The sequence below is a fragment of the Armigeres subalbatus genome, chromosome 2, assembly GCF_024139115.2.
Source record: "Armigeres subalbatus isolate Guangzhou_Male chromosome 2, GZ_Asu_2, whole genome shotgun sequence".
In the NCBI taxonomy this organism is placed as follows: domain Eukaryota; kingdom Metazoa; phylum Arthropoda; class Insecta; order Diptera; family Culicidae; genus Armigeres; species Armigeres subalbatus.
The window spans coordinates 74,737,790-74,762,137 of record NC_085140.1 but is presented as its reverse complement, the minus strand read 5'-3'; the positions used below and the strand labels follow the sequence as shown (position 1 = coordinate 74,762,137).

At 39.0% G+C, this 24,348-nt stretch overlaps 1 protein-coding gene across 5 annotated transcripts in view; it reads right to left on the bottom strand.

Moving 5' to 3' along the window:
* Positions 1-24,348, bottom strand: part of LOC134209120 (PAN2-PAN3 deadenylation complex subunit PAN3) — a 172,975-nt gene that overhangs the window by 38,092 nt on the left and 110,535 nt on the right. For all 5 annotated transcript variants that reach the window (XM_062685101.1, XM_062685102.1, XM_062685105.1 and 2 more), the window contains 3 exons: positions 11,098-11,174; positions 4,411-4,503; positions 3,787-4,273 (listed from right to left, as the gene is read on the bottom strand). In XM_062685101.1, the coding sequence (XP_062541085.1) occupies positions 3,787-4,273; positions 4,411-4,503; positions 11,098-11,163 (646 nt within the window). In that variant the 5' untranslated portion in view covers positions 11,164-11,174. The remainder of the gene's footprint in view (positions 1-3,786; positions 4,274-4,410; positions 4,504-11,097; positions 11,175-24,348) is intronic.

The following is a 24,348-nucleotide window of genomic DNA, read 5'->3' as shown; positions in this document are numbered from 1 at the left end:
CGAGTGTTGTGCCCTCGAAAACGCGAGCACTTTTAAACTTGGATTCCGTCAGGAGTGACCTTAACATATCAGAACATGGAATATTGCAAACATGCAAGTGACTTAAACCCCGTTCGAGCGTTGATCCCCTTCCTACTTGATGACCAAATAATCTCGGAATATCCCTTATCAATCAATAAACGCCAGTAACCAGTCAATTTTAGAGATCAAGAACTACGAAAGCAATACATGAGCATCGCGAATAAAAATTTTTCTTCTGATTTTGTCGTCCAATAAACACTGTATCAAGTTTAGTCATCTTGATCGTTGAAGCAGTGATCAATTTTCTGGAATACGAGATGCTCAAGGCTCTCCAAAACGTTCTCGAGTTCAAGGCTTATGCAAATGTTGTCATATTCGGCATACACATCATCTCAAGTCCAACCCTTCCAAAAACAGGAATCGAATAACCGAGCGATACTGCTTTTTTCCATGTTTAAAATTGTGACCGATACACTTTCTTTCAAAAGTAATCAACACAAAACTAATGAAAGTAATTGCAGGGTTGTTACGGAGATCCTGAAATATTTTTCGCGACAGATCCGCGCCGCCTAAAATTAAATCCACGCCATTTCCGCGCGACATTAAATACATTCCACACCAAATTCACGCGATCCACGAGTAAATCCTAAGCAAATACACGTTAAATATTAATTTTTGTATAACAATTTATTAAACGTCTCCTCTTCAAGTTCGTTTTTCATAACATCGTTATACTGATTTCAAATATGATTTTAAACTGCAATATATGTTTGTATCAAAATGCTAATAGGACTAATAAAACCGCAATAAGTATTACAACCCTGCTAAATGGCCTTATTCACTACTTCACTTATTCAAACAGTCAAAACTATTTATTTGAATAAGCACCGCTTTTTCGGATTTGCTTTTTGATCCGTTATTGTCAGGGTTTTTTTGTTGATAGAACTTTATAAAATTCGGCACAAGATACGTTGTTATACAAATGAATGTTAAGGCCCAGGGATTGAATCCTAAAGAGAATGAGCAAGTCTCTCACTTATCATCTCTGTAAACATATACGATATGTAGCATCCCGCAAGAAACATCAAACTGGAATGCACTTCCCCATACGAGCCAATCCAAAAGGCTCGTAACGATTAACCCCAAGAAAACCCAACAACTATTAGGTCTCAACAAAAGGGATCTCAACATCTACACCGGTCTAATAACTGGACACTGCCCCTGCAGATACCATCTACAAAAGATCGGAGCAATCCAAACCTCAAATTGCCGCTTCTGTGACGAGGAGAGAGAAACATCAGAACACATCCTCTGCTATTGCAGTGCACTCACCCAACGTAGGTTCAAAGTTCTCAGCAAGCCCTTTTAGGGCCTGCTGACATATGGATCTTATCCCCAAGGACGTGGTTGGCTTCATAAAGCTAGTCTCGCCAGAATGGGGAGTCACATACTGTAACTCAGGATCTCTATTCATCAATAATAGATGGTCTTGAGTTCAGTCGATACCAAGGTATCTCAGTGACAAACATGTTACTGAGATAACTTGCGTATTTCACAGTAAAAGGGTATATCACAATAGTCCTAAAATCTGGACGCAGTGATCTTCACCCGACAAACGAGGAAAAAAAAAATCCCGCGAGAGACTTTTTTCGCAAGTTCGAGCATTTTGATCAACGTGGTATATAAACAGGCTTGAATTCACTTAATCAGCACCTTCTTTTATGCCACATTGGTCAAAATGCTCGGAGCGGTGGGTGCAGTTGACCTCCAGAAATGTCAAATCAGAGACTAACCCGCAGGCAAGCTGGCGGCCATTACCGCTCGCGGAAAACTGGATACCCCATGATAAATTTCTTTTAGAAAGCTCCAAATGGGGGAGCACTGGCTCTGATGATGCATTTCAACTTATTCTATACAGCTGTGCAGTAACCAACACGAAATGAGCGAAAACAAAGCGAGAATCACCATTGTTCTGTAAGGGCTGCCTATCCGATTCTGATATTTCGCACTTGTATACAAGTTTGATAAATTTGTTATCATGGCTTGTTATGATTCGGAGCAGTTTTTGCCTCTCTTTATCGTAGTTCGTTATCTGTTGAGAGCGATTTCTGCAAACCCTGGATTAACGATAAACTTGGCAAATATTAAAAAAATCTGCCAAAACCACATTTTTTCTGAAGTAAATAATTATGCAACTTTGATTTAGTTATTGATCACAAGACAAATCTGCACAGATGTTAAGGATTTAGACAATAAAGCTCCGTTTCTTAAACAAAACTTTTGTAAAACAAATATTTGAATTCGTATCAAGAAATAAATAAAATAAAATCTAACGAAGTTGCTCAAGCTCCGTTGATTTTCAAGTAAGAATCAAGCGTAAACTCCATCGGAATTCCAGAGGATTATTTTCAGAAATTTCAGAAGAATCTTTTTTGGAAATTTGGCAGAATAATTTGCGTAAACTCCAACAGAAATTAGTCCGTTACTTTTCCTTCAATTCTTGTAACAAGCTTTTGTAAAAGTTCATGCAGAAAGTTTTTTGACCATTTTTACTGGAATTTCTTCCAAAAACTCCGAGAGCTCCTGTAGAAATTTATCATTCGTGCGCAGATTCATCCCAGAAATTTAAGCGAGTTATCCTACGGAAATTCTCGCGGAAATGATTGCAGAAATCCAACTGCCCTTCCTTGCAAAAGTGCATTTTTGGACACTTATTACAGAAATTTCTGTGATCATCGCTATAACTCTTTTGTAAATTCAAGGCGGCATTCTTTTGAAAAAAAAAATCATGACGAAAAACTTTTGGAGATAATGATAAAATATATCATGCTGAGTGGTTCATCGTAAAAGAAATAACCCATCAGAAACTGACAAATATGCATTACAGTCAAACGTCCACGAGTCGATGTTCTATTACTCGATATCGACTCATGGAAGCTAATTATGTCATATTAAAAAATATTTTCTGGGTTACTGTGATGGTCCATTCAAACAGCTTTTGAAAGATTTGCTATTCCTCATCTCGAAATTTCCATGAGTCGATGGTCCCTTTAATACCGACTCATGGAGGCTTGAATGTGGATCTATCGGCTCAATGCACCTGCTGGAATGTTCAGCGATACACGGATACACGGATACATCGTTCAGTACTTGATTGATCGGGTAGAACGCGTGTTCTGAGCTCCAGAACATTTTGGAAACCCTGAAATAGTTTGCGTTTATTCAAAACTCTTATGATCACATATATTTTTGCACACATATCTCAATTTAACCTTCGGGGACTCGCGCCGTTGTAAAAAGTACAACACCTTCGAAAAAACACGATTCTCGTACACAACAGAAGTGGGACTGCGTGAGCGGTCCAGGACCAAGCGAGTCCCGGAAGGTTAAGACATCTTGTTTATGGTCACATTTTCTGATACACTCGAGGATATGTACTCCAGAACAGTTTGGACGGCCTAGGACATCAAAAAAATAATATTTCATCGCTTTTCAGGTATATTTATACTAGTTTTGGCAGGATCCAGTGAAAAATGCAAATTTCTGCTGAAAATCCTCGTAAAAAGGCGAAAAATTAAAAATAATTCATTTCAAAATGAAAATTTATTTTAATCCATTTCTTTCCCATGACAGCTGTACAGCTCCATTAAATTTTGCATCGCCTAACTTTCATCAAATTGTTTCAACAACAAAAAGCAATCTATCGAAAGGTTTTTGACCGTCTTTTCTCCTGTTGCTCCCAAAGTGGACACCTTTCGCACTTACCCTTGATGGGCGTTACAGCATACGTTGAGCTATTGCTAAGCGAGCTACCGAGAACACTGCTCCCGTAGCTGCTGGCCTGTGATTTAACACCCGAACCATTACCGGTTCCGTTACCTCCCGCTCCTCCTCCGCCTCCTGTACTTCCGCCTCCTCCTCCCCCGCCAGCTAGTCCGGCAGCGGTACCATTGGAGATGATCGCCGTCGCCACCGATGAAAGCTGCTGTGCTGTCTGGGTTGGAATCGGCACGGGACCAGGGACGACGACTGATCCTCCTGCTCCGCCGGTGCTGCCCGGGTTCGCCACCACCACCGTTGTGCCATTGTTTGACGTTATCACACTGTTTCCGTTGACCACGCCGCCGGTGCTTCCGACGACCGTGCCACTGCCGTTGCTGCCAGCGAGTATCGAATACGACGAGTAGAAGCTCGGTGATGATGATGTGCTGAGACGGTTGTTTGGAATGAATTCCGGCGACTGGGGGGTCACCTGGAAGCAACGAGACGTGGAAACACGGACAACGTAAAATGACGACTGATGGCATTCAACACGACAATGACGTAAAGGGGCCAGTATGAGAGAAATGGTTGTGACGAGGATGATGATGATGATGACGGTGCACTTACCTGAGTTTTCTTAATCGATATGGGTGAGTCTAGTGTTAATTTGCTGAGGCCCGCGGACAACCCATACGTCGGTGTCGAAACGTTCTGACGACTCTGGAAAGGAAGGGACGAAACGTAATCCGTGATTAGTATGATTCACACAAAATGCGTAGTGCGTTGTTTACTATTAGGCTAATCATTTGAACATGAATGTATAGAACATGTTCTACATATAGTCTGCTGTACACTTCCGGAAATAACAATAATGCAAGCATTATTTTTCATACGAAATGGCCATGTCGATTGCAACAACTCTTTGATAACAGCCATATTTATGTGAACGCTGAACGATTCAGTTTCGCAAACTGCTATTTCTGATCTCTATTTAAATCTCCGATAAATTGCCTGTCATTCATTGTACGTAGGATTTTTTAATTATGTTAAAAAATGAAAAATTGACAACGTTGTGAACCAATAGACTTTAGGACGCAAAAATGGACTTAAAAGCTTGCACTGAATGAGTTCTAAGTTCTGTAACTTTTGAACAAGGTCTCTTATGAAAATCGGGTGAAGCTTACCATAAAGTAGACACTTCCAAGATTTTTTGGACAAAAAAAGTGTTTTTTTACTTACAAAGCGTACTAACCCGTTGAACCCTTTCTTCAAACATATTGGAAGTTGATTTGTTTTATTGAAGACGACAAAAGCATCTTTCTGATGCAATACAATATGCATAATTTAAAGTAAATACATTTCAAAATGCAAACAGTACAATGGTAATCAAAATCCGAAGTTTCAGAAATATTCTTGAAACTTCCTTTGGAGAGCACCGGGGATTTTTCAGATTTGCAGTCCTGATAGCATCAAAATCTGTGGCTTCACGCTCGTGCGGTTAGCGGCGTCAGTCGTCTGGGCGTATTTGCGTACTGTGGGTGTTCGATTCCCGCCCTAGTCTAGTGGGTGTTGTATGAATGCTAGGTGTTCGCTGTGTAATGCTTGGTGTTAAGTATTTAGTCTGTGCGAACTGGTCGAAGACGATGATCCTGTCTTTTTAAAACAAAAGTTTGCTTCTTTGTCCAACGTTTCAATGGGCTATGCCATCTTTTCCGAGGGTTAGAAAGGAAAAAGACGGCGTAGCACATTGAAACGTTGGGCAAAGACAAAGGCTCTGGAGCCACCTCTCAAAAGGCTCAAAAGCTTCCTTTCAATAGGCCCGGACGCCTGCTTTCAAGATGCCCGGAAGCCTCGTTTTAAGAGGCCCGAAAGCCTACTGTCAAGAGGCTCGAAAGCCTCCTTTTAAGATGGCGGAAAGCCTTGAAAGGAAGCTCCTACGCCTATTGAAAGGAGGTTCCCGAGCCTCTTGAAAGGAGGCTTCCGAGCCTCTTGAAAGGAGGCTTCCGAGCCTCTTGAAAGGAGGCTTCCGAGCCTCTTGAAAGGAGGCTTCCGAGCCTCTTGAAAGGAGGCTTCCGACCCTCTTGAAAGGAGGCTTCCGCGCCTCTTGAAAGGAGGCGTCCGAGCCCTTTTGAAAGGAGGCTTCCGCGCCTCTTGAAAGGAGGCTTCCGAGCCTCTTGAAAGGAGGCCTCCGAGCCTCTTGAAAGGAGGCTTCCGCGCCTCTTGAAAGGAGGCTTCCGAGCCTCTTGAAAGGAGGCTTCCGAGCCTCTTGAAAGGCGGCTTCGGAGCCTCTTGAAAGGAGGCTTCCGAGCTTCTTTAAAGGCGGCTTTTTATCCTCTTGAAAGGAGGCTTGCGAGCCACTTGAAAGGTGGCTTTTGATTCTCTTGAAAGGAGACTTCTGAGCCTTTTGAAAGGAGGCTTCCGAGTCTCTTGAAAGAAGGATTCCGAGCCTCTTGAAAGGAGGCTTCCGAGCCTCTTGAAAGGAGGCTTCCGAGCCTCTTGAAAGAAGGCTATCGAGCCTCTTGAAAGGAGGCTTCCGAGCCTCTTGAAAGGAGGCTTCCGAGCCTCTTGAAAGGAGGCTTCCGAGCCTCTTGAAAGGAGGCTTCCGAGCCTCTTGAAAGGAGGCTTCCGAGCCTCTTGAAAGGAGGCTTCCGAGCCTCTTGAAAGGAGGCTTCCGAGCCTCTTGAAAGGAGGCTTCCGAGCCTCTTGAAAGGAGGCTTCCGAGCCTCTTGCAAGGAGATACGGGCCTCTTGAAGGAAGCATTCGAACTTTTCGAAAGAAGACTTCTGAACATCTTGAAAGGAGGAATTCGTGCTAATCTGCAGAAGGCTTCCGAGAAGCGTAGAAACATGCTTCTAAACCTTTTGCAACGAAGCAATAGAGCTTTTCTGAAAAAAAAAGCCTTTCAAACAGAGGCTTCCAAACCTTTAGATTCTAGATTTCAGTTCAAAAGCATTTTAACATATTATTCAACATTTTGTTCAGATCAGGTAGATTGCATAGAAGATTTTTTAAATTTGCTCATTCGACATTTGCCCGTTTGATCTTTTGTTCCACAGTCCTTCATACGCTGTTCTAGTTGAGGAGATCAGGGTTCAATTAGCTTTGATTTACTGATCGCCATACATATTATGTACAAGACAAAGTTTTGAAATGAAAAATTCACAATTATCAAAACATTATCAATAAGCTCCGATTGGAATTGTAATACGTCCGCCATTATGCATTTTTATCCGAGGTTGAGAGCCGCTGATCTACAAGATTGTGTTCGTGTATCCAGTTGGCGACAAATGAGTACACTTTATACTCCCAACATCAATTCTACGATTGTCTTACTGTCTTATCGTTGTATTCTTCTATCTTTCTGCCAACGTTTCATTGGAGTCTTACTGGACACACTTTCCAGTGATAACCAGATTGACCCGTAACGCTGGGTAGACGCCATTACGTGGTGTGTAACGGGGTAAGATCTACCACGGTTACATTGCCAGCTACATCCAATTCCTGATCCAACGAATACCTTCCTCATTATCCAACTCCGTGGTATTTATGAGGGTGTCGCTAAGTCGGTGGCCTATCGTTAAGTAAGTGCCACATCAACACTCCCTTCCTCTCCTTTGTTACGGTGAAGATGGGCGTGGCCAGGAGTAGTAATCCTCATGCTTTTGTTATTTTTGTGCACCACCTTCACCTTCCAGTGATCAGTAGGTACGATAGATTCTATTGCGAACTATAACTAAAACAACAAGTTTTCATGTTAGTTTATACAAAAATACATAGATGCTTGTTTATATATCGTTTGAAGAGTTTTTTTTTCATTTTGAGAAATGACTCTTCAAACAAAGTATGAATTAAGTTCTCCATGTTCCCTTGTTTTAGTGTTTCGCATACTTTTGCTGCTCCAGAAAAGCAGTATAGCATATTGAAAAAAAAAGCAAATTTGATTTAACATACAAAATGTTACATTGTGGTTCACTTCAGCGAAGATTTTTTTTCTCTACCGGATTAAGACTCTGTCTCATTTGGAGAAAAAACATAAAACGTAAAAGTGACAGTTCGAGAATTAGAAAATCACCCGGTCATAAGAATTGCTGGTGCTACCCAGCAATTTCTATAAGACATCGATACACAATGATTCGATATCTGTCAAAAGTAATCTTGCTCTGCGAGAAGAGTTATTCCATAATTATTGAAATGTCACTTTTAAGTTTAATTTCAGTTTAATTCTCCAAATGAGACAGACCCTAATTCGATGTTTTTAATTGTTTCCTGATTAACAAGAGGATTCATTCGTTCAGAAAATCATTGTAACTAAATTTTCAAATGGCTATATCTCAGTAGTTTTTCAAACGATTTTTTCAGTTTTTTCACCAACCTCTACGCCATCTCTTCTTGTTTCTAGACAAAAATTTCATTACCAAGAATGATATCTATTCATATAGTGATGATGAAAATATTGTAACAACACATAAAAGACATCACCTGGAACATAAGAACACATTTTGAGCATCCCTACTATGCATACGATGATCATTCGGTGGCTGGAACCATTCTATACTACAGGATGTATGCCTTCTGTGAACTTGTTAAAATAAACGTTAACTACACACGAAACATGTGTGGTAATAAATAATGATGTTCTAAGATCTCCGAAATGTCCTTGAATTTGAACATAATTAGGTTGATGGCGCGGCTGAGGACATCATGAAAGTCTTGGTTAATTCGGTAGACCATTTGATTCAAACTCCTGGGCAATTTGGAGATCTTACAACACCTAAAATGCCTGGAAATGTAACGCAAGTGAAAGACAAAAACTCGGAGGACATAACTGGGTTAATACCGCGGCTAGGGACATGATTAAAGCCTTGGTTGATTAGGTAGACCATTTGATTCAAACTCCCGGACAATTTGGAGATCTTACAAAATCTCATATGCCTGGATTTGAGACGCAAGTGAAAGACAAGTATATGGAAGGACATAAGAGTACACAGAACACATACATCCTGTAGTATAAAATGGTTCCATCAGCCACCGAATTATCATCGTATGCATAGTAGGGATGCTCAAAATGTGTTCTTATGTTCTAGGTGATGTCTTTTATGTGTTATTTCAATATTTCCATTATCATTTTTGGTAATGAAATATGAGTTGGATATATTTTGGCTTTTTCAGTCTGATATATTCAAACGGGTTTATATTCGAATTGCCCGACGTTTCGGCCCGTTTATTGGGTCTTTTTCAAGGGAAAAGCTGTTCTGTTGTAAATGATTTAAGATTATTCGATTATTCGAATGTATGCGTGTTAATGTATTTTGCTGTGAATAGTACAGCCAACCAGAATCAACCAATGATACCTTGATAGGCAGCTTCTATTTGTTCTTTGTTTTCAGTTCTTTGAATCTGTTTTCAATTACTACTTGAAAAGAAATTCTTCTAAATTCGTTGATTGCATTTACAATTCCTTTCGCTGTACCCCGCTTGAGATATTTATTGTAGGGTATTAGCGGCAGGTTTGAAATTTGATCGCTAACTTCTTCGTTTCCTCCTTGAGCACTCTAATTTTCTGTAACGTTATGCAGTGTCTGCTCGTTAGAAAAACACATTTCTGACATACATGCATGCGTTATTCAAATCTTGGTCAATTCTTCTCAAATTTGTTGGATTACTTTAGTGTTGATTAAATCTACTGAATAAGGCTGAGATTTCGGCATTTTGCATGAAGTCCCAGCATCTAAGGGGGAGAGTCCCTTTTTCATCCTTTTCCATCATCCCTTTCCTATTTCTATGTCATACGCCATCCATTCCTTCTTTGCTTTCCATCAGATGAATGATGAAAGAGGCAATGAAGGGGCGAGGCAGAAATCTCTCAATTGGATCGCTGTCTGAGCCAACTTCGTGATACCAACACAAACCATAACTCGAGAAACGTTCAATCACTCACTAATTAGTTCTTTTTTTCGACCGCACAAAACAGAACCAAACACTTGGATCCTCATCCGATAAGAAACACAATCGCGAACTAAGATGTGAGAAGTGAAAAGTGGGAAATGAGAAGTGAGCATTGAAAAGTTAGAAGTGAGAGGTAAGAGGTGGAATGTGAAAAGTGAGACGTGAGAAGTAAGAAGGGAGAAGTAAAAAGAAAGAAGTAAAAATTGAATGGTGAGGCCGAAGGTCATTAAGCCGAAGGCCAGTAGGCTGATTGGTCATTAAGCCGAACAGCCATTAGGCCGAATGAGAAGTGAGTAATGAGCAGTGAGTAGTAAGAAGTGAGAAGTGGGAAATGAGAAGTAGGAAGTGAGAAAATGTTAAGTTAGAACTGAGAGGGAAGGGAGAAAGGATAAATAAGACGTGAGAAGAGAGATGTCGGAAGTAAGAAACGGGGAAGTGAGAACTGAGACGGAAAAAAGAAAAATGGAGAAAGAGAAAAGAAGAAGGCAGAAGAAAGAAAAAAAAGGAACTAAGAAATAAAATGGGCAAAGGAAGTAGGATGAAGGAAAAAAGAAGGGAAGACAAAGAAATAAAACCCAGATTAATCCTCCTACCGTGATATTTTGACTCTTCCTTAATTATGAGGAAATATTTTCGGAGTATTTTGAAACGAGATAAAACTAGGGCAGGGGTGTCTCCCATTCAGAATAAAAATAAAATGAAATAAAATCTTATCATTGATGAGCGGATAGGAAACGAAAAATCCCGTAATTACGTAAAGCATGTACTTTTTTGTATACCTGATTATTTTTGTAGAATCGTAACGCTTAGCCATGAGGTCGGCCCTCCTCCTAGAGTGTTACATAATTTCTGAACAGTCCCTGAGTAATAATTACACTTATAATGCAGTGCCAACAGGCACGAGGAGGCGCATGGTATATAGTAGATTGGAGTCACCAAGGTGTTTTGTCTGGTAAAATCACCAGATTCTTCTCCTTTTCCAATGGCTCAACATTGCTACTGGAATTTGGCCTGCTTTACAATATAGTGTTCAATTAGCATTCCCGCAGTTATTAGAATCACACTCATCATCTCCGGTTGGACAATTCTACACTTCTTTGATTGCAAAGTTAACACTGCAGACCTCACCGTCAGACATTTCATCGAAATATGGAAAACATTTTTTCATATAATCATGTGACAGACAAAAGCTCTTCTTGATAAAAAAAGCCTTCTAGCGGAATCGTTATAGGGTTTCTTCACTTACATGAAGAATCGGGCTGTTGTAATGTTTTTTGATTTCGGCTAATTGAGGGTTTCGTATTATTTGCCTTTCCCCAATAGAAGGCTCGACCAATTGATAAGAAATGTGCACACTTTCCAACTCACCATATAGGTTGCCAATTTGCTTTCTGACGGGACTCCATTAGGCGGAGAGAAGAATATTGGATCCATAGCCCGGTGGCCTAGAAAAAAGAAGAGAAGCAAATGTAAACACCATTATTATAATTTATTCTCAAAGCATTTATAAAACAAATTGAATAATCAAATCGGAAAAATGAATGAACAAACAGCAGTTTTCGCTAAAATATCGGGAGAATTACACTGACATTTATGTTTATGTTTCCATCAGGAAAAAAAAAGCATCAAACTCTCGCCTTGCGTTCGTTTCCGCCTCATGGAACTGAGCTGTGGCGTGGAAAAACGAATTACAGTGTGGGCGCAGAAAAAGGCACAGCGATAGGTAGAGAGCGAGAATCCTGCGCCGTCTTCCCACATACTTTCGTTGGAACGGAGAAACGAAGGAGGGTGCCTATCTAATGATTCGCTGGCTGCTGGCTGGTGCAAACGCCTTAACTGCCAACCCACGCCGAGGCTAACCTTTCCACGGAGGGAGGGGGCTCCACTTCATCGACAGAAGTAGTAAAGTTTTCTTCCTGGCAGCTGATAGATGAGAGTGGATTTAAAGTTGTTACAGATGGTGGGAAAATGGTAGGGCTTAGTTTTACAACAAGTTGGAAGCCTTTGAGATTAAATGGGTCAGCACTGTCGGAACTTTGAAACGAATCCGTTTGACAGATGCGATAAAACTCTGACTGAATGTTAGTATCGGTGTTACACAAATCAAGACCAACATAGATGTTGATGTAATAACTGTAATCTGAATCCTCAATTTGAAATTATGACCAGTTCAACAGTCAGCAGAAAATATCTTTGTATAAAAAGTACTATGCAAGAACAATTGAAAAAACATGCTGACGAATCAGTCGTTTGCAGATTTACGATATTTCCATATTAGGTGTGTTCATTGAGCGAGTGAACAATTTTTCCGCAAGATTTTCGAACTTTTTAGCACCTGTTGAATTTCTTCTAAATATATAGAAAGGAAACAGACATACAAGCAACAAAACCCATAACAAGAAGCACTTTTTTGCCCCTTTCAGGTTGCTTGGAGATATTCAGCTGTGGGCAATTGAATTTGTATAAGATAAATTAAGTTTAAGTGCGATTTAATAGAATTGAATCACATGAATTTGAAATACAGTGATCGTTCGCTCATTGGGGCACGACCTCACCCCAACTAGCGAATGCCGTTCGTTAATTGGGGCGTTTTGCCAAGCGTCAATGTTGTTTACTTTTTGCATTGAACAAGGAAAATTTTACGCGCTAGAAAATATCGATCCCGCCAAACACAGAAACAAAACGTCAACGCGTTTTTGACATCACATTCTGACGTTTAGCTGCTTTTTAATTGGGTTTTGCCCCAATTAGCGAACCCCCAACTAAAAAGCGCCCCAACTAGCGAACGATCACATCAATCGATACATCAAGCGCACTAAGCTTCCATAAGCTAGTGAATAGAAAGAATTTGAGAAGAGTAATGAATTCTTTTAAAATAATTAAAAAAAAAACACACATTTAGAAAATCAAATAAATGAAATGTGTTTGTCCTCATTTTTGTGCACGGAAATAAGAGCAGGGAATTGATAAATATTTCTAGCTGATTCGTCGAACTTCGTCTCGCCTAAACATTTTTTTATGTTCACAATTTAAGTTTTGACGTTTGCTCTGCGATTCTATATCATTTGGCCCTTCGGAAACCTCTTCCTCGAGAGAAGTGATTAAGCATTCTGAAGAGGCAACTGTATAATCGCAGACTTACTTACTTATGGGTTCTGTACACTTCCGGACGTGCAAAGGGCCGACTTGTACCCGTTACGTTGGGATGTGAATCCTCGGAAGTAGTCCGTAACGGTGTAAATTCGGCCATATCGTCAGGCTCGTTATAACACTGAAGCTGACAATATGGGGTCCCTAACCCCGAATCCCAAGGTGTCAGGTGACCCGTGCCGAGGGGATGAATGACATGGGGGTGTAAAACAATTGGCCAGATCGTTAACGGAGTCTGTGGAGGTTCCACGGAGTGAGGGCTGCTTCGGTGGCAAGCGGGTGGTAGTGGGTGGTTTCCACACACCCCCAAGTGGTGCACACGCGGTGCAAGCAAATGGGAATTGGTGGTATAATACCCCACAGAGTGAGGGATCGAGTGTATGGGTGAGCACACAAGTAAGCCTCGCATGATTCGGACGGTTGGTAGTGTTAGAATGACTAAAGTCTGGTGAGGCCTGGCAGGAGTGTCGGGGCAGATACCTCTGCGGCACCTCAGAATTAGAGGACACGGAAGTCTCGCTATGCCTGGCTGGATTGTCTGGGGGTTGATGCTTCTGCGGCACCCCAGAAATTGGAGACGTATAAGGTAAGTAAGTACACCCAACCAGCGGATGGCAGATTTTAATACAATTCTGCATAAGAACCTTACAGAAACTATATAATAATTGGGCATATACAATTCTGTAAGCTTTTTATACAGATATTGTATTAAAATAATACAAATCATTTTTAATCAAATACTAATTGCATCTCATGATTTATTGCTGACATGACAATTTTTACTTCCATATAGGTACCTACGTGATCTATTTTGTAGCAAATAGTTTTCTTAGTCTTTATATTCTTGTGGAAATAATGTAATAATTGACTTGGTATATATGGAGCCCTCTTTATCCGTGCGGTAAAACGCGCGGCTACAAAGCAAGACCATGCTGAGGGTGGCTGGGTTCGATTCCCGGTGCCGGTCTAGGTAACTTTCGGATTCGGATAAAAGTATCATCGTGTTCGCCTTATGATATACGAATGCAAAAATGGTAACTTGGCTTAGAAACCTCGCAGTTAATAACTGTGGAAGTGCTTAATGAATACTAAGCTGCGAGGCGGCTCTGTCCCAGTATGGGGATGTAATGCCAATAAAAAGAAGAAGATATATTCGCCAATGAATACATATCATGTGTGTCGTCCCATTTATATAACATCAATAAAACATTCAAAATTATAGTTACAATGAATGTAGTCGCTGCAAACTCCACCCATTGCATTGTTTGCGATTAGGGATCCTATATTAAGAAATGGACTAATTATCAAGCAACGCTGTTATTTTCGTAAGCAAACCCTGCTAGCACTTAAGCCGTAGCGTAAAATGTTGTAGCTTGTACATGACTTTACAATTGATGACACTTTTCGATTATGTTGTCTTTCCTCCAACAGTGCGTTAGCACTAATATGAGTAGTCATCGTGACCATCAGACGTGTTTTCACGACGCCCAATTTTTTCGCATCCCAAAAGAATTCAAATCCTCCAAAATTAAATTTTTTGAATATACGCTGAAGACAAAATGAGCGAATAAACGAAAAATCTAGCAAAATCTCCACATTTCAGTGACTTTCACAAGTCAAATCAAATCCTGAGAACAAATATCAATCCTTACCGTATTGGAAAACTGGCCAAAATGAAGTTTCAAAATGCCATGCTTTCTCTAAGAAACGCTTCAACAATGAATCAGCCGTTAATCCTTATGGAACTTTGGAAGATGATCACGGCAAGATTCAAGGGTTCACGGTCGATTGGCCAACGGGAAATGTTCGACGATGGACATTTGCAAAACATCTTTACTGATCTGTAGAAGCTTCCCTTCCAGTCTGCTGTTTCGGTGGGATCAAACCTTTTTCACTTTATATGAACTTCTTTTATAAGTCTCAGCTTTCAAGGTAAACTCTTTTGGTTTATGAGATAATATTTTCAATTTCCACTTAAAGTTTATTTTTGTAGTTTATTGACATGAAATTTTAGCTAAATGTCACACAGAAGGTTTATTGAGCTCTACCGTTTTTGTCAGTCTTTTTGTTTTATCACACCAGAATTCACCAGGGTGTGATGGAAACGAGACATTATTTTACAAAATAATGGAATATTTTCTACATCAAGATCGTCTTCGGAATCGAATTTGAATCCCAGAGGTAAAAAGCGTAAAGTTCAAGAAGACGTTGATGATGTTTTCAATGAGAATATTAGCTTCGTGGATGTCGTTAAAAAAAGCACTGGGACTAAAAGTAGTAGTTATAAAGAAAGCAAGAAAAGTGTTGCCATTAATGATGTAAAAGTGGCTCGTAAGACTCGTCCGGTTATTGTGATGAAACCGAAAGAGTCCAATCAAAGTAGCGATGATACTCGCAAGTTTTTGAACAAAAAGTAAGATCCAAAAACACACAAGATCAGTAACTTTAGAAACGGGAAAGACGGCTCTATTATTGCTGAGTGTGCAACAGGGTATAATGTTAACGCTGTCAAAGAAGGCATTCAAAGCGAATTGGGTGAGAGTTATAACGCTGTTGTCCCATCATCGGTGCCAAGATTGTGATGGGTGGGGTGATGGGCATGTCTGATAAATTTTCCTCCGATGTCTTCATTCAGATCTTAAAAGATCAGATTTAGCACCGAATGTAAAGTTTACAAAAGATTATTTGATCGGAAAAAGAGCAGCTTACGTTTCAATGAATAGCAACCAAGTTCCAGTAGTAATGTGAATCAGTTAAATATTTGGTATTTCAATATTGCTGGGTTATCCACAAACTACGTTGCTTTACGTAAGATTGTGGAAGATACACGTCCGTTTTTAGTCTTTCTATCTGAAACACATATTATCGACATTGATGCCTTTGATCAATATAGTATTCCGGGTTACAGTGTGGCTGCTTGTTTATCACATTCGAGACACACTGGCGGTGTTGCTATTTATGTCAAAGAATCGGTTCAGTTCAAGCTTCAATTAAACGTAGTTTGTGATGGAAACTGGTTCTTAGGCATTGCAGTTGTACGTGGCATGAAGATGGGTAACTATGGTGTTTTGTATCACTCTCCCAGTTCTAATGATCAGCGATTTGTTGAAATTTTTGAAAACTGGTGTGACGTTCATAATTTGAAGCATTTGAAACATTTGGCAGATTTAACTTAAAACAGAAAGTTTTTGATTATACGCGTATTTCCCGGCACAGTAGAACTTTAATTGATCATGTTTATTCTAATTTTGATTCAGTTAATACTGTTATTAATTGCGATTTAAAAATAACCGATCATGAAACAATAGTAATCAATGTTGATGATAATAAAGGTAATAATAGTAATGTAAATAAATTGAAGTGTTGAGGAAATATTCGAAACAAGCAGTTTCGAATCTTGTCGAAAGAAACGTGGATTTTCAAACAAATGGCGGATCTTTGGATCACAAATCAGCTGTTCTCACGAATGTCATAAAACCTGTACCAATCAATTAGTTGAACAAAATTTTGTATCTCAAAATAATTCGAACAGCTGGTACAATTTAGACCTCTTGCGCCTTAAACGTAAAAGGGATAAGTTGTACAGAAAATTTGTAGACATAATAGTGATTATCGTTGGAATAGGTACCAGGTTGCGCGTAATAAATATTCGCAACGTTTGAAACGTACGCGATGCGAATATATTCAGAGGAAAATTGATCAACATCAAAACAACAGCAAAGAGTTATGGAAAATATTGAAATCACTTTTGAAACCTAGTACTAGTAAACCGCGGTCCATAACTTTTGATGGCACACTAGAACTATCAGAACAATTAATTGCAGATAAGTTTAACGAATATTTTGTCAGCAGTGTTTCATCGATTAATGCATCTATTGAATTAGTTGATGAACCCGACGAAATCCGACAGCCGATCAATGTTAACTGTAGATTTGAAGGCTTTCACCCAATAACATTGGAAGAATTAAGGAATATTTGCTTCTCGATGGGAAAAACGGCTGGTGCAGGGTTCTTATATCAGGGTTCACTCACTTCGACAGTAGATGGGGGAGACTAGCGCGGGGGTGAAAAATTCATTTTCAGAGCAAAACATAAACAAACTCGGTGGCTGCCTCATATAAAAATCCAAGATGGCTGAATCATGAAATTGGCATACTGCTACACCTGTTTGTATTCACCTTGGGCTGGTGTAGATAACGTAAATGCAAAAGTGATACAAGATTGCTTTGATGTCATCGGAGACAGTTTGCTGGACCTAATTAATGAATCTATACAAACTGGGCACGTGCCACAAGTTTGGAAGGAATCCCTTGTGATTCCCATACAAAATGTTGCTGGAACGATTAAATCCTAAGAGTTTCGTCCCATCATGTTGCACACATTAGAGAAAATTTTAGAACTTGTTTTTAAAGGCCAGCTGCTAGAGTATTTAAATAATAATAACTTGCTCATACCGGAACAATCGGGATATCGAGAAGGTCATTCTTGTGAAACCGCATTGAACTTGGTATTGGCTAAATGGAAAGAAAAAGTAGAGCAAAAAGATACGATTGTTGCGGTTTTCTTGGATCTAAAACGCGCTTTTGAAACAATTTCTCGGCCCTTATTGTTAAAAACAATTCAGCGCTTTGGAATTTCGGGTTCTGCTTACAAATGGTTTGAAAGCTATTTGAGTGACAGAACTCAACGGACTGCTTTTAACGATTGTGTATCAAGTCCCGTGGAGAACATGCTCGGCGTGCCACAGGGAAGTGTATTAGGGCCTATTTTATTCATTATGTACATAAATTACATGCGACGAGTCTTAAGATTTTGTGATATAAATCTTTTTGCTGATGACACCGTGCTGTTCATTGCAGCTAAAAACCTAGAAGAGGCCGTTTCACACTTAAACGAAGATTTGCATTCTCTAAGTAGATGGTTGAAATATAAACAGTTAAAATTGAACATAAGTAAAACTAAGTTCATGATAATTTCGCGGAACCGAATAAGTGAAAATGTCTCTGTTAGGGGCTGTTGCGGGGAAAAGAATAAATTGTCACCGGGTCGTCAGCAGCATTAACGCGATATTGCGTTTAGTACAGCTTTAAACTGCAAGTAGATTTATTAGGCGAAATGTTCTAATTATAAACGAAATAATATTCTTACACTTTCGGTGCTTCCTTTCGGTTAGGAATATAATCAGATTTTCCCTGTACATCAAATAATTCAGAACGATGGCACATATCTGCAATCAAATATCATTAATTTTGAGCTAAAGATATTTAACTTTGAACCTAACCGTTGTTCTTTGTTCTGCTAGACTTCTAGAGCTAGTATCATAATCAATATGAATAAGCACTGCTTGATTATCGATAACAATGGTGTTCTCGTTCAGTTATAAAGTTTATATCTAAATCTCCCTCGTATCTCTTGTCAGATTGGATTGTCAGATTGATTGTCTTCACAGTTTCTCATGAGTGGTCGCAATCTATCAACGGCAGTGTAGCCAGCGGCAACAGGGGCCATCCACAAAGTACGTCACGCTCCTAGGGGGGAGGGGGTTCCGAGCAGCGTGACGACTCATACAAAAAAATTAGAAGTTTAATACAAAAAGTGTGACAAAGGGGGGAGGGGGGTCAAAAATCGCCAATTTTTGCGTGACGTACTTTATGGATCTTCCCTTATGATGGATGATGAGGCAATTGATCGCGTACGGGAGATTAAATATCTTGGCGTGATTATTAATGACAAGCTAATATTTGACAAACATATTGACAATGTTATCAAGAAAATTGCCAAGAAGTATGGAATTCTTTGCCGATTAAAAAACGATTTGACCATTGCTAGTAAAATATTGTTGTATAAATCAATCATCTCTCCTCATCTGGATTTCTGCCCATCCTATTCTTGGCTAACGGTACACAAATATCGAGATTACAGCGTTTACAAAATAAAATAATGCGCTTGATTTTGAGATGCAATAGGTTCACTTCCTTAACTTTTTTGTTAGACGCCTTGCAGTGGCTGCCAGTGAAGCAACGCATTGTTTATTTGACTATGGTGTTCATTTTAAAGTAATTAATGGTTTGCTGCCTCGATATTTGTGTGATCGAATTGAAAGAGGAAGTGACATTCATAGATATAATACGAGAAACGCGGTTGATGTAAGAACACCTTTCTTTTTGCATGGTGCTTCACAAAATTCATTGTTCTACAAGGGTGTAAATGTTTTCAATTCGATGCCTACACACATCAAACGTGCAGCGACACTAGCACAGTTCAAGAGACAATGTATTTCACACGTCAAAGCTGCATTTTAGACAGCTACTCGACAATGTTTTAGCATTAACTAATTTAAGTTTTGACGAAGTTTTACCCAACGGATACTTTTGTGTGTTTTATTTTAGTTTTATTTATTGTTTTTGGGGCATTAACGACTACAACGATCGCCTCGATGATGATGACGGATTTTTTACTTTATTGACGTAATTATTAATTTAACTTTTCTTTGTGTAGTCTACAAGAGTTTGAGCCTCGCGCGAAATACAGGTATAAATTATTTCAAATTTAATTTTCATTTGCCACATTTTGATCTGTTTGAATGATTAGGAGTGAATGACTTTTGTTTGGTTACTGCTGAAAGAGTTTTGAATGTTCGATATAGCTATCCAGTAGATTGTTTCGCGGTTAAACTGAAACTTTTGATATCGACGGAGCGGTATCACAAGTGTTGGTGCCTGTATTGTCGAGAATCATGAATACTATAGATACATATAAGTTGTTGAACGAAAATTGACTTGATACGCGATTCCTGGTGAAACTTTTGAAATCTGTGCGAGAGGTATCACAAGTTTTGCATTTTCATAGAGCTGTATGTATCACTACTGATGTTTTAGCAAGATTGCGCTTTTGGAAAGATCAGTTTTTAAATTTATATTTTTGCTGTATAGTGATGTAAAATATTCAAATTTATATCTGTCATATGAAATCGGATCGTTTTTCTTTTTGGAAATCCGATTAAATGCATATCAATTAATTATCTTAAAGATAACTCGTCTAGCTCAAACCCTTGTAGGGGTATGAGGCGGGACCATCATCATCATCATATCTCACCATTTTAAAATTTTATAAATGCTAGTCCTTTTTGTTTTGATAGTGTTTTTGTGCTTAAATACAAAAGTACTCGCTGCTGGTGAATAAGTATCCATTTGCTTTCCATTTATTTGGTCCTGATGGATTTAATAAGACAAAAAACCCGTTGCTATATTTATTTTCATTCATGTACAGTTTATTACTTAATTTACCAAGATTATTGTTAAACCAAACACTCCACTATACTTTGAATTTTACTTATGAATGCAAGCTTCAAACTTGCATGTCCCTTCTGTTCCTAATACCACGATGTTGAGTGCTTGATTAACAATCGCATTTCGATTACCACTCAGAACAATCGCTTAATCTGATTATCTAGTTCTGCGTTATGTGATCCGGAAAGTGAATTAAACTGTGCGCGATTGATTGTGTTTACATAAGCACGCGGGACGCGAATCATCTGATTCGCATGGCAACCAGCTATTTCAAGTGCATTTTTTTTCATTTTGCCATTGAAAGCCATTATTTTCGGGGTTTTTTTGGCACTGAAGGCTTCTAAAATAAATAAACGTTATTTTCAATCAATTCATAAGGATTTAACTTCATTTTTGTTTCCATTTTAAGCGGCTTTCACATCATTTGAGCTAAGGTTTGCTAAGGTTTATAGTTTTCCACTGGTGCTCATGGTGCCAGGCCATTAGGCCGAATGGCCATTAGGCCGAATTAGCAAAAAGTGAAAAATAAGAAGTACTTGCTGCGAGACGAGCCAGCTTTGAGTTGAAAGTGTCCTTAATAAAAATATTTTTAAAAAAAGTTCTTGCTTCACCTTACCGCTTCTTCCTTCTCCCTTCTTGCATCTTCCTTCTCTCTTCTTGCATCTTCCTTCTTCTTTCCTTTTTTATTCTATCTTCTTTTTCTTTCTTCTTCCTTCTTTCTTCTTTTTTCTTTTTTTTTTTCTTTTTTTTTCTTTCTTCTTTTTCTTTTTTCTTCTATCTTCTTTTTCTTTCTTCTTTCTTCATTATTCTTTCTTCTTCCTTCTTTCTTCTTTCTTCTTTTCTTATTTCATCTTTTTTCTTTCTTATTTCTTCTTCTTTCTTCTTTCTTTCTTTCCTTCTTTCTATCTTCTTCCTTCTTCCTTCTTCTGTCCTCCTTCTTCCTTCTTCCGTCTCCTTTCTTCCTTCTTCCTTCTTCCTTCTCCCTTGTTCCTTCTCCTTCTTCTTTCTTCCTGCTTCCTTCTTCCTCTTTCCTGCTTCCTTCTTCCTTCTTCCTTTTTCCTTCTTCCTTTTTCCTTCTTCCTTTTTCCTTCTTCCTTTTTTCTTCTTCCTTCTTTTTTCTTCCTTCTTCCATCTTTCTTCTTCCTTTTTCCATTTTCCTTCTTTCTTCTTACTTTTTCCTTTTTCCTTATTCCTTTTTCCATCTTCCTTCTTTCTTCCTCATTATTCCTTCTTCCATCTTCCTTCTTCCTTCTGCCTTCTTCCCTGCCTTCTTCCTTCTTCCTTCTTTCTTCTTCCTTCTTTCTTCTTTCTTCTTTCTTCTTTCTTCTTTCTTCTTCCTTCTTCCTTCTTTATTCTTCTTTATTCTTCTTTTTTCCTTCTTCCTTCTTCCTTCCTTCCTTCCGTTCTACTTCTTCCTCACTTCTCACACCCCAGTTACCATTCGGCCTAATGACCCGACATCGTGCTCATATTGCTGCGTAATGTTAACTTGACCGGAGACACTCCCTTATGATTTCGTATTTTCTAGAGCATGTTTGGCCTCTTTGAAACCAGAATACGGGGCCTGCTCGATGGAAATAAGGTGACATATAAGAAATTCATTCGTATTTTTGCATTGCAAAAAGGCCAGTACTATTCAATTTTAAGTCTAGGTTTATAAGACTTCCAAAACCAGGGGTGGCATTGCACATCTCGATTCGAACGTAATTCTATCGAGTTGAATATGTTAGGCATTACGGCTTTCGATTCGATCTCGAAAACGACTCATCGTTCGAGTATGCTCGAGGAGGTACAAGAATAACGAGATGTTTTGGCATTATGGATACTCGATAGCACACTGAAAAACGACTCAAGTCGAATGAAAAACACTCGTTACCTTTATAGCTTTCGAATGTTGTTCGAGAGTCAACAAGTAAAAACAACTTCAACTTAAATCGGTTTTTTGCAGTTTTTACGTATTTCTTGACGATTTCGATAAACCGCGTGAAAAATCAATGGGGAAAATCTGCGTAAAAACGTGTATATTCCAAAATCTACGTAAAAATAGTTGAGTTTAATAAAAAAAACGCGCATGAGATGACCCAAGTGCATTTGACTAAAACACATGGAAGCATCAAAGTAATTTATTATCGAATACTTCTTCAGCTTTAAATCATTTAGCTCAAAATTGGATCTGTGGCATAAACTCGAATAAACATAAAACTTATAATTTGTGTCGTAACTATATCTCAATTTATAAAACATAAGTATAGGCATACTGTTTTAATTGGTTGCAACTGCTCAATAATATTCTTTTTTATAGTCATTGAGCACAATGTATTTGTTCATAAATCAACTGCCAATTCATGCCCTGAAGGATGCCTTTCCAACAGGCAACATGCTACGCGTAGATGAAATTACAGGGTGTCTGCAAATTATCCGTACAACAAGACAGGTTTTTAAATATTTTTTTGGAATAAATTAAAGAACCAGCATGCATTGCATGTTATTATAATAGGACCACATAAACCAAGCTGAATTTGATCACATGAAAATGACCCCTGTATCCTGAGTTGTACGGTAAGATGCGCGGCTACAAAGCAAGACCATGCTGAGGGTGGCTGGGTTCGATTCCCAGTGCCGGTCTAGGCAATTTTCGGATTGCAAATTGTCTCGACTTCCCTGGGCATAAAAGTATCATCGTGCTAGCCTCATGATATACGAATGCAAAAATGGTAACCTGGCTTAGAAACCTCGCAGGTAATAACTGTGGAAGTGCTTAATGAACACTAAGCTGCGAGGCGGCTCTGTCCCAGTGTGGGGATGTAATGCCAATAAGAAGAAGAAGAAGATCCTGAGTTGTACGCCTTCGATAGTGTTGGAAAAAAATCACGATGGCCGAACGTTTATATACAGATACTTTTCACATATTTTTGACGATTATGACATGATTTCAAATGTCTCGATAATATGTTCGGTGTTTTGATGGCTGTTGATTTCAAGATGGACCATACCGAATGATAAATTTAATCCAAATCGGGTGAGTAGGAAGGCAATTCTTTTTTGTCTGGAAAACCGGAAAAAACATTCACAAAGACTTAATTTTTTTATACATGAAATGACGCTCAGTATTCTCAGAATATACATCTATTACAGCCTGCTGAGTTGTTATGCCCATATAACTACCGATTCAGTCCATTATTGTCTGTTTTATTGTGTTATTGTGTTGCTTTGCAGAAACAAACTATCAAAATCTGTACGGATAATTTGCAGACACCCTGTACTCTTATTCTCTCTGTTTACTCATATTCGCCATGCGCTGAAGGTTGTCTCTCCAGCGGGCGGCATACTGAGCACGGAGACAGCTATCTCTTATTCTCTCTGTTTACATTTCATTTTAAACGTCGCTTGATGGTGTTTACATGAGTGCTGTCCAATGAGCAGCTCGAAGTAGCTCGAAGTTGTTCCTGTCACGCTCATGCCCGTTGGTTGACAAAAAAGAACGAGCAGGACGGGAACAACTTCGAGCTATTTCGAGCTGCTCATTGGACAGCACTATGGTTTCCAGTTTAGATGTAGATAGAAAGATCAAGGGGGAATTCTCTTTAAAATTTTGCTCAACTAATTAAAGCGCTAATCTATTGAAAATTGAATTTCATCAGGCACTGTTGAAAATCGGTAAAATCGATGTGCTTCGTTCAGTTACATTGCTCTGAAGGGCTTTTCGTGCACACATGAATGACAAATTATTGAATAATAATTTGGTAACGATTTCGATTTCTTCAAAATGGCAACTGACTTTTCCCGGCATTTATCCAGAAGACCAGAATAATCTATTTTCCTAGATATGAACCACGAATGTTCTGTGTAATTTAAAAAAAAGCACGATTAAATATTTCAGTGGTATTTTTCAAAATGATTAAATTTGACATTCATGTGCAATCGTATTCGACCCGGGTTGTGTAAACCACTCCAAACTAATCGCGTTGTGGTCAGCAAAACAACGAGCCACAGCCCATTTTCCTAACGTCCATCCTCGCCGTAGTCGTTGGCATCGATACTGGCACGTACGAGTTGTCAACTGGGATGGGGTGAGTTGATATACATTTTGAACAAAATTCGGATTTGCATCGTTGGATACATGTGCCAGCGGCAGGCAGATCTAGTGTTGTGACCGTTTCCATCTATTAAAAATAAATCG